The sequence below is a fragment of the Gavialis gangeticus genome, unplaced genomic scaffold (genome assembly GCF_001723915.1).
Source record: "Gavialis gangeticus isolate Ggan-Ray unplaced genomic scaffold, GavGan_comp1, whole genome shotgun sequence".
In the NCBI taxonomy this organism is placed as follows: Eukaryota; Metazoa; Chordata; order Crocodylia; family Gavialidae; genus Gavialis; species Gavialis gangeticus.
This window is the reverse complement of record NW_017728964.1, coordinates 9,165,674-9,180,888: the sequence shown is the minus strand read 5'-3', so window position 1 is coordinate 9,180,888 and position 15,215 is coordinate 9,165,674. Positions and strand designations below refer to the sequence as shown.

Below are 15,215 nucleotides of genomic sequence, written 5' to 3'. Positions count from 1 at the left end.
CCACCCCCAGCCCTGGGCCGGCCCCAGCGGCGCCGTGTGTCTGTCTTGCAGGTGCTGCCCCTGTTCCGCGCGCTCGGCGCCAGCGGCCTCCTGGTGGAGTACGAGGACACGTTCCCGTACGACGGGGAGCTGCGGCCGCTGCAGGCGGAGCAGGCCTACAGGTACCGTCGCGGGGCTGCTCGGCTGCCGGCCGCTCGGGGACCGGGGCGGGGTTAGGTGGGATATTAGGGAAAACTTTCTCACGAGGAGAGTGGCGAAGCCCTGGATCGGGTCACCCGTCCGGAGTGGGGCTGGGAGCTCCGTCCTTGGAGGTTTTCAAGGCCCGGCTTGGCAGAGCCGTGGCTGGGATGATCTAGTTAGGACTGGGCCTGCCTCGAGCAGGAGTTGGACTAGATGTGACCTCCTCTGTCCCTTCCAGCCCTCGGCTTCTCCGCTTCCCACCTAAAGAAGCGGAGCGGCAGGTTGCCAAGCTCGGATGCGCCGCAGCCCCGTCGGGGACAGGAGGGTTCAGGGGCTCCTCATTCTAGTCCCGCCATGGCCACCAGCACCTTCTGTGGCACTGGGACAGCCTGAGCCTTGCTTTTCCCATGTTGTGTGGGGTGTTGTGCCCTCAGTAAAAGGCTTGGGGAAATGTAAAGGGCAGAGTGCCAACTGTATGTGCCAGGCCAACACCCCTTATGGTATGACACAGCTGCTTAAGATGACAGCTCTTAAACTAGAAATAAAGGAGATAAAAACACCTGGTCAGTAAGGCTCCTGGGACAGTTTCCACAGAAATAGGTGTCCAGGCCAAGTGCCAGTCCAGGTGCTTACATTCTTCTGCATAACTTTTTCCCCTTGCGCTTGCCATTTCAGAAGTTAACTTCTTGTCTCCGTGTTGCTGTGCATTGGCGTTCCACGTTTACTGGGATTTCTTAGTGTACAGCAAACCACAGTCTCTGCAGTCACTAAAGGTTGGGAAAAACTGTGGGATAAAACAAGTGGTGTATATATTAGAGCAGCGGTTCCCAATCTGCAGTACAGGTACCACCAGTGGTGCTCAAACAACCTGTCAGTGGTATGCATTTAACAGATGTATAATTACTTTATATGACAAAAATTTGCTGGTGGTACTTAAGGTTGTATCATTTTAAATTGGTGGTGCGCAATCTGCCAGAGTTTGGGAACCACTGTATTAGGGTATTCGCTTTCTGAAGCAGGCAAGCTACTGGTGCTGGTTGACTCTAGATGCTCAGTACCAGTACAGATAACCAAGTACCCTGCCTGATGCAGTTCCCTTCTTTCTTTTTAGCCTTTCAGAAATTAAAGAGATATTAAACCTGGCAAAATTGCACAAATTAGAAGTTATTCCTTTGGTGCAGACGTTTGGACATATGGAAGTAAGTGCATCAATCCAAGGTGTCCTCATGTTGGGGATATTGAATAATTCCAGGAACTCTGCAGAGCATGGAGCTACCCTGAGCCACTGACACTTCTGTTGTTCAGAATTTAGGAATTATTAAACCATTTAAACAGGATCCTCCATCTAGCAACCCAGAGTTTTTTGCAGCCACTAATGAATTCATCCTGTCAGTCTGCTAGTGAGGCAGGCATTAACCCCACTTCCAAACAGCGAGAGCTGAGGCAAAGAGAGGGTGTGACATTACAATGGATGTAAATGTAGAATAAGGACTAGAATCCAAACTTCCTACTCCCCAACAAGCCTTTACAGCAAGATAATTCTTTGCCTGTTAGTAGATGAGTTCACAGAACTCTTCTGTTGGGAAACTCCCCATTACCTACTCTGCCACCCCATTCATTCCTCTCCCGTGTGCTGGGAGCAGAGATGATGCAGCTTGAACCTCCTGAATTATCCACATTATTGCCTCATGTTGGTGGTAGTGATGAGATGGAGAGAGAAGTACGTGCAGTTGTTTCTGACCTGGGAGAGCAGCCACTGCTGTGTGATACTTGGAATGAGATGCTTGATGGAGGGGTGAAGAAAAGCCAGATGTGTCCTGCCTATGCTATGCTTGGCTCTGACCAGGCCTCTCATTTTCACCCTCTCATTTCATGAGCAAAGCAAGAATCCTTCCTGATTCCCAAAACAGTAACCGTTAGCAGAGTCTGTTGGGCAGTACTGTCTTGTGTCTGTCACTTGCGTCTTCCACTTGTTCTGTGGTTATAGCTGTGAGTTCTCCTTTTTCCTGCAGTTTGTGCTAAAGCACAAAGAATTTTCCCACCTGCGGGAGGTGAAGGCATTTCCAAATGCTCTTAATCCGCACAAAGAGGAATCCCGGCTGCTGGTTAGAAAAATGATTGACCAGGTGGTGGCACTGCACGATGGCTTACAATGGTTTCACATAGGCTGTGATGAGGTAGGATTCTTATGGCATGCTGTATTGTACAGTGGGGGCTCATTTGGGCAGATCAGAAACTCCCTGCCATCACCAACCTGACCAGTCTCCCCCAGGGGCTAATATTCTCACTGCAGAGTCTCTGGGAAGTGCTCAATAATGAATTAAACCACATGAGAATATCCCCAACCACCTTCACTACTTTTAGCTATCACAGCACCAGTTCCTTACCGCCTGTAAGTCTTCATGTGGCTCTTAGCCTCTTACAGAAGCTCCTTGCACTGGAGTGCCTGCCCACTTTGTGATGGCACTTGAATAAATTTACAGGTTAATTTATCAAATTATAGGGACGCCCAGTACCTACTACTGGGTCAATGGCATTCGAACTAGAAGGCTTCCTAGAAAACTCTGCACTCTTGGGAACAGATAAGGAGATGGATTAAAACAGCTCCCAGCACAGTTTCTACATGACCTGCATCTCTGACCCCTCTATGGGTTCCCCACTGAAGTAATGGTTAGAGACCAGAGATGTTTTCAGGAAAAGGAATCTGCATTCTTTTCGCTCTAGACCTGGCCCCTTGTCTGCAGTCCCCTGCAGTTTTCTTCAGGCACCACAGTAAGATTTAGTTGTCTGTGAGAAGCAGTGACAGGAGTGATTTAGTGACTAGCCAGCTTTCATAAACCAAAGAACTAGCTAGTCAAAGTGAAAGCATTCTAGAGAGAACACACCATAAAACAATGAAGAGCTTAAAGCAGGGGTTTCAAAAATATGGCTCATGGGTCAGATTCATCATCTAGCCCCCAGTGCTGCCTTTGGGTGTGATCATCCCCACACAGGCATGGTGTGCGCCCATGGTGCAGGGCCAGCCCATGGGCTGAATTTGGCCCATGGACCCCTTTCCCTTCCCCAGTCCAGCTGCGGCAACCAACATGTGCAGCGCTGCTGCTGTGGCTAGACTACACTGCATGTGGCACCTCTTCCAGATGTTTTGGGATCCACACTGCCAAACCAACTAGAACAGTCACTAGATCAGATGTACTGGAGGAGGAGGAAGGGGAGGGGGCCATCGGACCCATGGACTGGCCCAATGCCACTCATCCGACCTGCAGGGTTGTTTGAGTTTGGCTCCCCTGACTTTAAACACAAACCTGTTTTACCATGCAGACATCCAGCATTTCCACTGAGACTGGTACAGCTCGGTACATCAGACCATCTCGCAGGGTCTCTCCATGTCGGTCATGCTCCCATGTCAGTTTTTGAATGAAGTGAGAATGACTTCTTTCCCTGAGTCAGGACCTTTATATGTCTCAGGTCCTTTTGAATTGGCAGGTCTCCTGAGTTAGGTGAAGCCAGTAAAAACTATTTGTCTAGAGGGCAAAGCATCAGAAGGCTAATATTTGCAGTAATCCAGTGGTGGGAGCTGGCATTGCCCCTCTGTGATTTTATTTCCTTGTAGGAAATATGCTGTACATGGCCTACTCAGCCAGAACTGTAATTGCTTGTAAGCTATGCAAGGATGTGTATAATGTGCAACATTCGTATAACAGGTTTTTGTCCCAAGACTGTTACATCATAGTAATATCAAATATTTCACAATATTGTGTCTGTCTCACTTGTTCTTCCACAGTAAAGCAGGGTCTTTTGTTTGGTACTCCCAGGTCTACTACCTTGGTGATGGGGAGGAATCAAAGCAGTGGTTGCAGCAACAGGAGAATAACCCAGAGAAGTTGTTCCTGTCCCACGTAAAAGCTGTGGCCAGTTTCATTGCCTCATCTTATCCCACAGTGAAGCCCATAGTATGGGATGACATGCTCAGAGGGATAAATGATGAAACATTGACAGGTGAATGATTCGGGAGGGGTGTCTCGTGTTCAGAGACTTAAAAACCATTAAACTGTATTGTTTGAAACAGGCTGTACTGCACAACTCCCCTTTCAGTAGGGGCAGGAACAGTAACAAATTATTCATTTCAAATAGCAAAAGGGAAAAGAGGGATGGTTTAGCGATGAGGCATTAGCCTAGGACTTGAGGGACCTGGCTTTGATCACTTACTCTGCCACAGGCTTCCTGTATGACTTTGATTGAGTCACATTGTCTCAGTTTCCCCTCCGTAAAATGTGGGTAACAACACTGCCCTTCCTCATAAGGGTGCTGTGACTGAGAGATGGTGAGGCATGGTGGTAAAAGGATCCATATAAGCAGCTAAAGTAGAGAAGTCACTGCTCCCTTTGTGGTGGTTTATGGAGTAAAGCCTTGTCTTTGTTCATTTAAAAAAATAAATCAAGGCAGAGTTTTGCTTCCATGCCCTCAGCCTACATCCATGGCTTTTTGGGCACAAGGTGACCTAGATAGAAGCAGCTACCTTCCAGGGGTGCAGTTTCGTGGAAAGAAGCTATGACCCAGTATCTTTGACATGGCACATTATCACTGCACATGTGGCGGCGTGTCGCACACTGACCTTAGGGATTACTCAATGGCCTTGTTCTGCCCTCACTTTGTTTCTGGAAAAAAAATCCAACTCCTGCCAAACCTGGAGCAGCATCAGACAAACAGGGCTCCAGGCAGCCACCAGCATTCTCCCTATTGTATTGTGGAGACCTGGTCTGAACAGACATGGGCAACACCATTACAATATTGATGGCCACCTGTAGACCCATCACCGTTGACTGAACTGTGCAAGCGCTAGCCATGGTGGGAAATCTAACAGTGGGAAATGGAGGCAAAACAAATGAATCTGCTGTAAGGCTGGTACAGCATCCATCTTGGTGCACCCTCCTGCTCTAGCTGAGAAATTGAACTGTTGACCTGATCTAGGTCAACACAGTGCTGAATTATGGCAGAGTTGACTATGGTGTGGCTGGGGCTGCTTTCTCAAGGCCTGATTCTCTAACACTTCAATCCAGGTGAATGAGTCTGTTGCAGACTAACTTGGAGTCAGCCTACACCTGTTAGTTGTAGTAGTGTTGTATTGCCAGAGAGCCTCAAAGCACCAGGACCCTAAAGCAGCAGGCATGTTACACTACAGTCCCTGCCCTGCATGTATACAAACAGCAAGTTAGTAGAAGTTTTAGGTGTGCAAAGAGTGCATGATTGTGCCCTTTCCTCCCATTATCAAATGTACTAATAAACCCAGAGAACTAAGATAAAATTCTGATTCAAGTAATTGCATTTACATCACAACACAGTTTTCTAAGTTCAAGTACCAGCTATCAAATGTGCCCAGAGGAATGGTAATAAGATGGACTGAAATGCAGCTTTTTCAGTCTTGCCAATGGAATAGTGTCTGTCCGATGAGCTATCTCTACTTGGCTCCCTTGTTGGCAATTTCAGGAGAAAGCCTGAACAAATAGATCTTGGAGCCTGAACTGCCTCTTCCCACGATTGATATCTCACTAAGCCAGGGCTTGGCAGGGAGAGGATCTGCAGAAAGTACACAGTAGAGCTGTCTGTTCTGTACCTGTAAAATATTATAGTCTGGGCCTGGCAAGCATTAGCCATGGTGTGATGCATGTATCGTTGCACCATTAACCCAGATTCTGGTCTGTGCCTTAAGTTACCACTTTGCTTCACTTAAACAAATGTTTCCCTTTCCAGAATCTGGGGTACCAGAGCTCGTGGAGCCAATGATTTGGGACTATGCAGAAGATATCGATGTAGACAGCAAAGGTTTGTACTCTTTCTACTGAGCTGCTTAGAGGAAGCAAAGAGCTTAATTAACTCTTTAAAAATGGCCACATTCCCAAAATTATAGTCTGTGGTGCCTGGACAACAAAAATGTCTGCTTTATTAAACAGACCCTCCCTGAATTCATTAATTGTTTTAATAAGTGACTATAAAAACATACAGATTCTGTTAGAATCTCCACGATGGTTTATTGCTTTTGAGACGATTTTGAAAGAAGCATGGCCCTTCTCTAGTAGAAGGGAAGAAATAGAATATATGTCACAAAACCTTAGTCTGCACTTCTGTTAAAAAGGATAGAGACATCTATGCCGTAAGGTATTGCACTTTAAAAGAAATAAAAACTTAAGATTTGTCATTGAAATCCAAACCCAATAAATATGCCATTACATCTTCCATTTCAGTGCTTCTCATAGAAAAGTATCACAAGTGCAACTTTCCCAAGCTGTGGTTTGCTAGTGCTTTTAAAGGAGCAACCGGGGCAAATCAGTCTCTGACCCATATTGGACATCACTTAAAAAACCATCTCCAGTGGCTGAAAGTGGCACACAGTGGCCATGCAGACATGCTGCAGGGCATTGCTCTGACTGGCTGGCAAAGGTAAGGGCAGATTTCTACATGAAACACAAGTAAAAAAATCTTCCAGGTGACAGCATCAAAAGAAGGCAAGGGAGGGGAACCAAAGACCCACAGGGGAAGCCTGACATAATGTAACACCGTCTGTTAGGTTTGCTTCTAGCTCCTGTCCACCTGACTCTATGTATAGTGTTGATAGATTTCAGTCCCAATTGTCCCCATGCCTTGGAAGGACTAAGGCTGTGGAGGGAGGATAAAAATGGTAAAGGGAGAGGACTAAAACATCTTCAGGCCTGTACCCAAATGATAAATTGCCACACCTGGGAATAGATGCTTAACATAGAAAGAATAACCTGCTACATCCTTAACCACTGGACCTGTGATTTGTTGCTTACAGAATTAACTAGCAGCAAAGGCCAATAAGGGAGACACTTGCAACAGTGAGGTCCTGAGGCAGAGTGAAGGGTTACACTGTGAACATTAACTGTTTTAGAAGCCCTTAGGATTGGATTTTCAAGAAAGACCATTCTGCATATGAAGAGAGGGCATTTTCTTCAGATACTATCCCGATTTTTAGGGGTGTGCTACTATGATAGCCATAATGGTACAGGAACTATAGGAGAGGCAAAGATTTTTTGAGGGTGATATACTTCACTGAACCAACTGTATTGGATCAGCTGGATGTCAGTTTGTCTAATAAAATACATAACCAAATTCCTGATTTGTAACACACATAGGAACTATTTTGTATAAACAGATGGTGTGATGAGCATGAATGAGGAAACTACAGGGGTAAAAGATGACCTTAAAATGATTGCAGTCTAACTTTGATAGGACCTGTTATTTTTATCTTTCGAAGTACAAATATTTTAGCAGGGTGAGGTTTCACAAACTCTTACAATCCAGTAAAACCCTTAACATTTAGGGCTTCACTACAGACACTTCAACAGATAGTTAACTAGCTTTGGAAGGAGTTACTTTAATATCAAAGGAAAGGAATGGCAGAATTAAAGGCATTACAGGGTGTATGTCCAACCTTAAAACTGGTTTCAAGTACCATGAATCAGCATGAGGAAATGATAGTAAATAAGGAGTAAGTAAAGGTGCAGTCTGATGTCATCGTAAATTCCCCCATCAGTAAATATGGATTATTGTACAGGTTCTTCTCAGAGTCTGTAACAATGTATCTTCTCAGAAAATTATGTTTGTAAAGCACTTTGAGATCACTGGATACAAGCCTAACATTTTATATTATCAAAGTACTGTTCACAGTACAGCATTTAATGGAGGGACATTTTCTTTTCAGGTATGACCACTTCTCTGTTTTGTGTGAGCTGCTCCCAGTGGGAATCCCATCGCTGGCTGTATGTCTGCAGGCACTAGAGAATGGTACACAGTGACATCTGCATACTCCCTCACAGCTAATGCCCAATCCAAAAAAAATTAACTGTGCCTAAAAGTCTGCAGGATCAAACCATCTCAAAATTTTATATACATGTCTGATCACGAAAAACACTACTAGTATAATTCCATGTGCTTTGTATCCCCATAGGCATGAGTCTCTTAATAGCAGTTGCCACATTCTTACAATGTGGGCAGGTTCACATGCAACCTTATAAGCCCTTTAATTTAAAATAATTATAAAATCTTATAATGCCTTCATGGAGGTCATAACTGGACACTTATTACATGCTTAATTCCTTTTAGCATAGGACAGGGGTTCTCAAACTGTGGCAACTTAAAAAGGGGTCACAAACCCATACGCTGCTGCATGGGCACACAGGGGATCCCTCCACTCATCAATTGGCCACTGTGGGGGGTCACCGTATCGCAAAGTTTGAGAACCCCTGGCATAGGAATTTCTTTTGAAGCTGATTTGATTCATGCCTCTTACATAAATGACTAATTGATTAATTATCCAAATCACAATTCCCTCAGGTCTTGTCTACCTATAAAACTTGTTCTGTTTTAACTATACTGATATAGTTAAAGGTATTCAGCCATGTTAGCGTGCATGTAAGTATATTGCTGTAAAGATCATAGGTATTAGGTTGCCTTTAGACCTCCTAACTATCCACATTAGTGACTGCATCAGCATAACTATTTCAGGTAAAATAACTAGACCCCCCTAATCAAAACAGTTGAGTGGTACAAAATCTATGCAGATTAGGTTTTAATCTAAAATGTTAATCCTGGAGTACCTTTTGGTCTTGCAACATTTCTTGAGAAAACAACCTCCTGATTTTTTTGTAAAACCTGAATGTAGCTGGAAATAGAGGGGAAACCCCAGTATAAGAAGTGCTTATGGCAAGAAGAAACCTGGGCTGGCAGCAGTAGTCTCTAGTGTGGAAACTGACTGGCAAGGCTTTTTTCAAGCATGAGAATTAGCAAACTGTCCTGAACTCCATAAGCAGAGATTTCAGAATTCCTAGCATTGTCTCAGCTCTAATTTCTATTTAAGTACACGTTTTACTTTTAACTGCATAAGGAGAGGACTTGGGCCAACACCAAGTGCTTCTGAAAATCCCTCAGAAAAAGTATGGTAAGGATTGGAACCCCCTGACATTTATGGCTTCACTTTTTCTCTGTTCCCCTTTTACTTACTGCACTTGTCCTCTTCTCAGATGGCTATTCTGAAATGGTTAAAGAAAATGTGGAAAAATACCTGGGGATTTCCAATCTGGAAACTGACACTTTCATGAGGTAAAGCCTCAATCACTAGATTCAGATGCTTCTCTTTGTGGCAATGTCAAGGACTGACAGAGATTCTCTTTGCACAGTGCAAGTCAGGGGACCTTTCCAGGAAGTGACATCTTCACCCTTGTGACTCAAGTTGGCTTCTACCTGAAGCCCTCAGTGGATGAACTTCTTGAACAAAACAGGTGAAAAGTTAAAGAGTTTCTTGCCAAATGAAAGTAATGTGCCTTTGATGTATAGAAGTACAAAATTCAAACAGCACTTGTGAACTTCATGATGGCTAAGATATTACATGGCCCTCTGCTCTGAAACAGGAATCTCAGTAGAAGGTAAGCCATTTAGGGCTGGATTCAGCAAGCACCTGAACACCACAGCCACCTATATATAGCATAGTACGTGATTATATTCTTTAGCTCAGTGTCCAACCTGCAGCACACGTGGTACAGGCAGCCTGTGTGTGTGGCACATGGCAGATCAGGGAAGGGGCAGGCAGCACAGTGGCAAATATGGTAAGGAGCAGAAAACAGAGTGGAGGATCAGGCAGAGGAAGAGGATGCACTGGGGGAGGGTGCAGGGCTTAATTTGTGGCACACCTGCCAAGAAAGTTGGCATCCACTGCTTTAGCCAAATCAGGGCCTTGCTGTCACTGAAAGCAAAACATCTTCTTTGAAAGTTAGTGTAAAGCAGACTAATGTGTGTTATGGCAAAAATGCCCCAGTCAGTCCCACCCTGCAAGGCTAAGACCAAATTCAAAGGGTAACATTTTGCTAGACATACGTAAACCTACTCTGCCTCTGCGTAGGGGAAATCCAGCTTAAGTCATACCACTTCCGCATTTAGCCTTCATGTACGTTTTCCTGTTCACCACTCTGTGATTGCTGTTCCAAAGAACATTCACATTTAGATTCATTTTCAGGTATGTCACAGGCTGGTTCAGCCCCTATCACAGAGAGAGGAAGATTGTTCATCCTATAATCATACATCACTTTCAGCCAGATGTACTAAGGTAACTCAACACCCCACTTTGCAATAGACAGGAAATTAAGTCATAATTTTCATGTGCTCTGGTGACTACTGAAACTTGAGGTTTCAAGTCCTTGCAGTTTTCCATGATTAGTGCTTACATACCACCATTTAAAATAAAAGAAATCCAGTTTAAAACAAATTAATTTTCCCCGCTAAAAAACATAGCCATTCCACTCAGAGATTGGATTATGTGCCAGACTTTACCTAGTGCTTTTCATCTTTGAAGAGAAAATTATCATTCCCATTTTAAAGCTGGCAAAAGACTTGACCAAGGTTGCACAAGAAGCCAGTAGTTAGGGCCTAAGAGAGAACCCAGGTTCCCCCCATGCCAGTTCAGTGCCCCAAGCAATTCTTTGGCCCTTTCAGGAGCTACTTCATTGATTTTTGTCTCTCCAGTCAGTTTTAAATTATTACTATGGTGGGAGGATATCGAGCCATATAGATTCTTTTAGTGCTCAGATTTAAATCCCTACTAATCAAAGTTAGGTTTTAATTAGGCTTAAGAAAGAATACTCAGTCCCTATATAGAACTGTTGGTTCTGCAACTCTTTTTCAAGGTCACCATATTAAACATAGGCCAAGATCACAGTTCCAGAAACCTAACCTACAGTCCAGTAACCTCAACATTTCACCAGCCTACAGGGTAAAATGCATCAAAATTCTATACAATATCCACCCTTTCCTGGAGAAAGAGGTGCAACATTAAAGCCTTGGAACTGTACCTCTATGAAAAGGGTAACCTGTTCAGCCAGGGCTTACTTGCAAATGTGGTGGGTTCTGAAAAGTATTATGTACAGCAACACCCTGTTGGCTTCTTCCTTTTGTTTCTGCTTAGTCTTCTCTCCAAGTGGAATGCCTTGGCACAAGACCTTCAAGTAGCCATGGAGAGAGTTTTCTACTTATGTACTATAGAGGAGTGGATGGAGGAGAATGTCCATCCCAGCCTACAAAAACTTCAGCAAGTGATGAATGACTTGGATGCAGCAATACAAGCACAATCATAGCTGCTCTCTAACTGCAGACTGATTCATCTGAGACCCTGCTGGCTGCAAAATTATGAGTAATCACATAACCAGGGCTAAATCACCCCTAGAATAGTGCAGGCAACTCTGCTGAAAACAGCTGTAGACACTAGCAAGGGATTTATGCTAGCATGAGAGAGTATGAGGATTTGGGGTTTTGTTTTCACTTCTAACAAATGATTAGCTTCTTTCAGAGGCTGAAAATACACCAAACGTCAGTAGTGGACTAGACTTACTCCACTGTATAACAGGGAAGACAGGAATGGGGCCAAGCTCAGTTGTGTTCATTATATTAGAAGGGTTGAAAGGATATAGATTTATCCAGATTCAAATCAATAGTGATATGCTTTCATGAGGTAAAGGCAAGTAGAAATGGTAACATGACAAACTTCACTTGCTGATTAGCTTGGTAACTTCTCCCTCCCAGTACTTGGAACATTTGAGTTTGACCTGATTTCAAAGTGTGCTCATTTTACAATAAATATTTGAAACACCTGTAAATTATTTGCATTATATGCTGCTTGCTTGAAACTTGTAAGTATGCAGGAACCCTCAGGAAGGATTATGGGTAAGTTGTAATATCTACTGTGAAAGACATATATATTTGACCTATTAATAAATTTATCAGACCAGAAAAAGGAGGAGTATGATATGAGTTAAACCCTGTAAAGTAAAGAATAACAACATTTAGCCTGTGCTTTCTGTGTTATATTCATTCAGCTTTTGGTTAATTAAAGGTAGCACCCTTTGTCTGAGTTTAGAACGCCTTAGAAGTTTAAGACCCAAGATCCACTTGCTTTTAGAAAAATGTCACAGGTTTTGCACACACTCAGTGTAGCAAGTTTTCTTTGAAGGAAAAAAATATCTTACCACATAAGACAGACAATTACAAGTATATCAATTTTACATACAGACAAAGGAGTTATTGCACCAGATTTCTATTCTAATTCATTATTTATATTTGAAAACATGATTAGAAAACACAACTCCTTAGTATATTTGCATCCTGGTAAGCAGCTGAACAGCCATCAAGTTTTAATAGCAAACAGTCAATGAATAAAGAATGCCAAATCTACATTAAAAAGTTATCAAAACTGGTTTCTCTGAAACATTGGCAACTTAAAAAAATTGCAACATACAAGAATGACTTTCTAAATGCTTCTTGCAAAAATGTCAAAAAGCAAACGTGACACAGAAACGTTCCACTTCTTTTTCAGGAGTCTACTGAAATCATAACCGATGCTCTTTATTCAGATGTTAAAAACAAACCGACTGAATGATATTATAGGAGATTCACAGGTTAGGTCTGAATCATGACACTTGGCAAGGAAAACAGAACTTAAATTACCATTTAAGAACCCTTTGTGGGAGTTGTGGATTTGGTACCAACTGCTGGAATTTTTTTTAAGTGAACATAAAAGGAATTCAGTTGCCAGGGTTATGTTACTCCCTCACCTGGAATGTTTCATCTAGTTTTGTTCAGTACAGTGACATAAGCTAAATCTTCTGAATACATGATTAACTTCAAGTAGGCTTGTGGTTTCAAGTAAGGCTACTCAACTTGCAAATTAAAGGATTTGCAGAATTGTGACTTAAGTCCTTTAATATGCTTACTTTGTACAAAAAAGTAAAGGTCAGCAATGTCCTCACCGATTTGTTCAGTTTTGCAAGTTAGATTTCCCACAGATTTTTTCTAAAATGTGAAACGCAATCCGGATGTATCCAACAGCTAGACTGAATGGGAAGAATTCATTATTCATTGAGAAGTAGCAAGATCAGCAAAGACTTTACAAACACTTTTGCATGAAGAAGAGGTAAATCCACTGGCAAATTCTGAAAACAAGTGTGTATTTAATAATTTTTCATCTTAGGTTGCACTGAAGTTCTTTCCCCCAGCCAAGAGGCAGTAACACTATGTGCCAAGCTGCCTGTTACATTTGTAGGGTTAAAGGCCTGGCCTGTAGACTGTATCCTGCCTGAGGTATCTAGCTCCTATCGCAGTCACTTGGTTTGCAGAATTTAAGACTTTGCTTAAAAGCTATTCCAGTTCTTAGAGTGGCCAGAACAAAATTAAGGTCTCCAAATAAAAATATAAATCAAAACCAGCACAGGGGATAGCACTAGCTCTTGTTTTCAGCCTGTGGTCCACAGATCCCTAAGGGTTCCCTATGTCTAAGGGATCTAAGGGGGTCCACAAAAAGCAACTGATCAAAAGTATGCGAGTACCCACACCTACAATTTAAAGGAGTCCGTACCTCCACTCAAAATTTCCAAAGGGGTCTGCACCTCTATTCAAAGCTTTTAGGTGTCTAGAAATGAAGAAAAGGTTGAAAACCACTGCACTAGCTTGTTCAGATGCAGGTTGGGGGCGTTAAATGTTCAGTTACTGTAGAAGAACATAGTATAGTGTGTTTGTAAGGATGTTCTATGTATGTAAACCTGTGGACTCAAACTAAGATGACTAAGCACCAGTCTGATAGGTGCTGGATAAATATCTCAGGCAGCATTCAATCTGTAGGCCAGGCCTTTAACCCTACCAATGTAACTGGCACTTTTCCAGCCTCAACCTTAATATAGATTTCTCACTGTTGTTAGTAGGAGATCTGCTGGGTACTAAGAGGAGTCTGTGGCTCAAACCTTAGAGGCTTGGTCCATTCCAAGGAATGAGTCTGAGGCCATTATGCTGAACTCTCCAATCAAGTCTCCCACATTTCAGATATTAGCATTTATCCCTCAATGTGGAGTGTGTAATCCTTACGTCAGACATGGTGATGGACGAAGAGAATGCCCAAAATTAACACCCAAAGGATGGGAGGGGAGACATGCGCAAGAAATCTCTTGACTGTATCATTGTGGATTATGGCCCTGGGAGAATTGGGCAAATAGTATTACCTTAATAAGACTGTCATTTCAAAATCAAATCCAAACACACAGAGTATAGTTTGTATCTTCCATGTGCCATCACCTGTTGAGGACAAAAAACAAAGCCCTAACTGCCAAGATTAAGCTGATGTTCTGAACATAGTACAGTGCATCTGTAAGGATGTTCTACATATGTAAACCTGTGGACTCAAAGTGACTAAGTATTACATCCTGCCATTCTGCACCACCTCTGCTTCAAAGAGATAAGTATTTGAAGATGGACCTTTGGCTCATGACAAATACCTAGCTCTTTATATAGTGCTATTCATCAGTAGATCTCAAAGTACTTGACTACAGAGGACAGTGTCATCAGCACCTCCGTTTTACAAGTGGGGGAACTGAGGCACAACGGTGCCAAATGGTTTGTCCAGTGTCACCCCACAGAGCTGGCACAGAATCCAGTTCTCCCAACTGCTTGTCCTGTTCTCTACCCAGAAGCAATGCTATCCATGATAAAAAAAAAAATGGAGTAAATTTAAATAAAAGGTCACTTTCAGGTGTTACTATCACATTATGAATGTTTTGTGGATTTGAGTATCCCTCTCTACCTCTGTGAAAAATATGCCTTAATCTAATTTAGGCTTTATTCCTAAATCGTCAAATCATTGCTATTCATTAGTACTTCTGATTTTCTAACCCTAAATGGTGAGAGGCAGGGTTGAGTCACGTGATATGCTGGCTAATTGATACGGGGCTTCTTCACAGGCACCTGGACTGGCAGACATTTGCTTAAATGTTTAGACTTGCAATTCATCTTTTTCAGTTTATTAATAAAGGTGGACCACGTTCCTTCTAAACAGCAGCCACCTGCTCCATTCCTTTTGATCTGCCTGGTAACAGCAATTGTATTCCTACTACGATTCAATTCCCATTTGAAGTCAGCAGCAAGAACAAGACACTCTCTCACCTGTGTATGCTAGACTCTTAAGGCTGGAAGTAAAAAGCACAGGTTAG

General features: G+C 42.9%; 1 protein-coding gene across 1 annotated transcript in view; it reads left to right on the top strand.

The window, feature by feature from the left end:
* The window catches only part of HEXDC (hexosaminidase D), a 12,337-nt gene extending 308 nt beyond the window's left edge, over positions 1–12,029 (top strand). The window contains exons 2-12 of the mRNA XM_019502631.1: positions 52–161; positions 1,292–1,379; positions 2,193–2,357; positions 3,996–4,179; positions 5,932–6,003; positions 6,423–6,618; positions 7,901–7,983; positions 9,219–9,297; positions 9,375–9,476; positions 10,208–10,297; positions 11,153–12,029. Of these exons, the coding sequence (XP_019358176.1) occupies positions 52–161; positions 1,292–1,379; positions 2,193–2,357; positions 3,996–4,179; positions 5,932–6,003; positions 6,423–6,618; positions 7,901–7,983; positions 9,219–9,297; positions 9,375–9,476; positions 10,208–10,297; positions 11,153–11,321 (1,338 nt within the window). The 3' untranslated portion in view covers positions 11,322–12,029. The remainder of the gene's footprint in view (positions 1–51; positions 162–1,291; positions 1,380–2,192; positions 2,358–3,995; positions 4,180–5,931; positions 6,004–6,422; positions 6,619–7,900; positions 7,984–9,218; positions 9,298–9,374; positions 9,477–10,207; positions 10,298–11,152) is intronic.
* Positions 12,030–15,215: the final 3,186 nt, after the last annotated feature.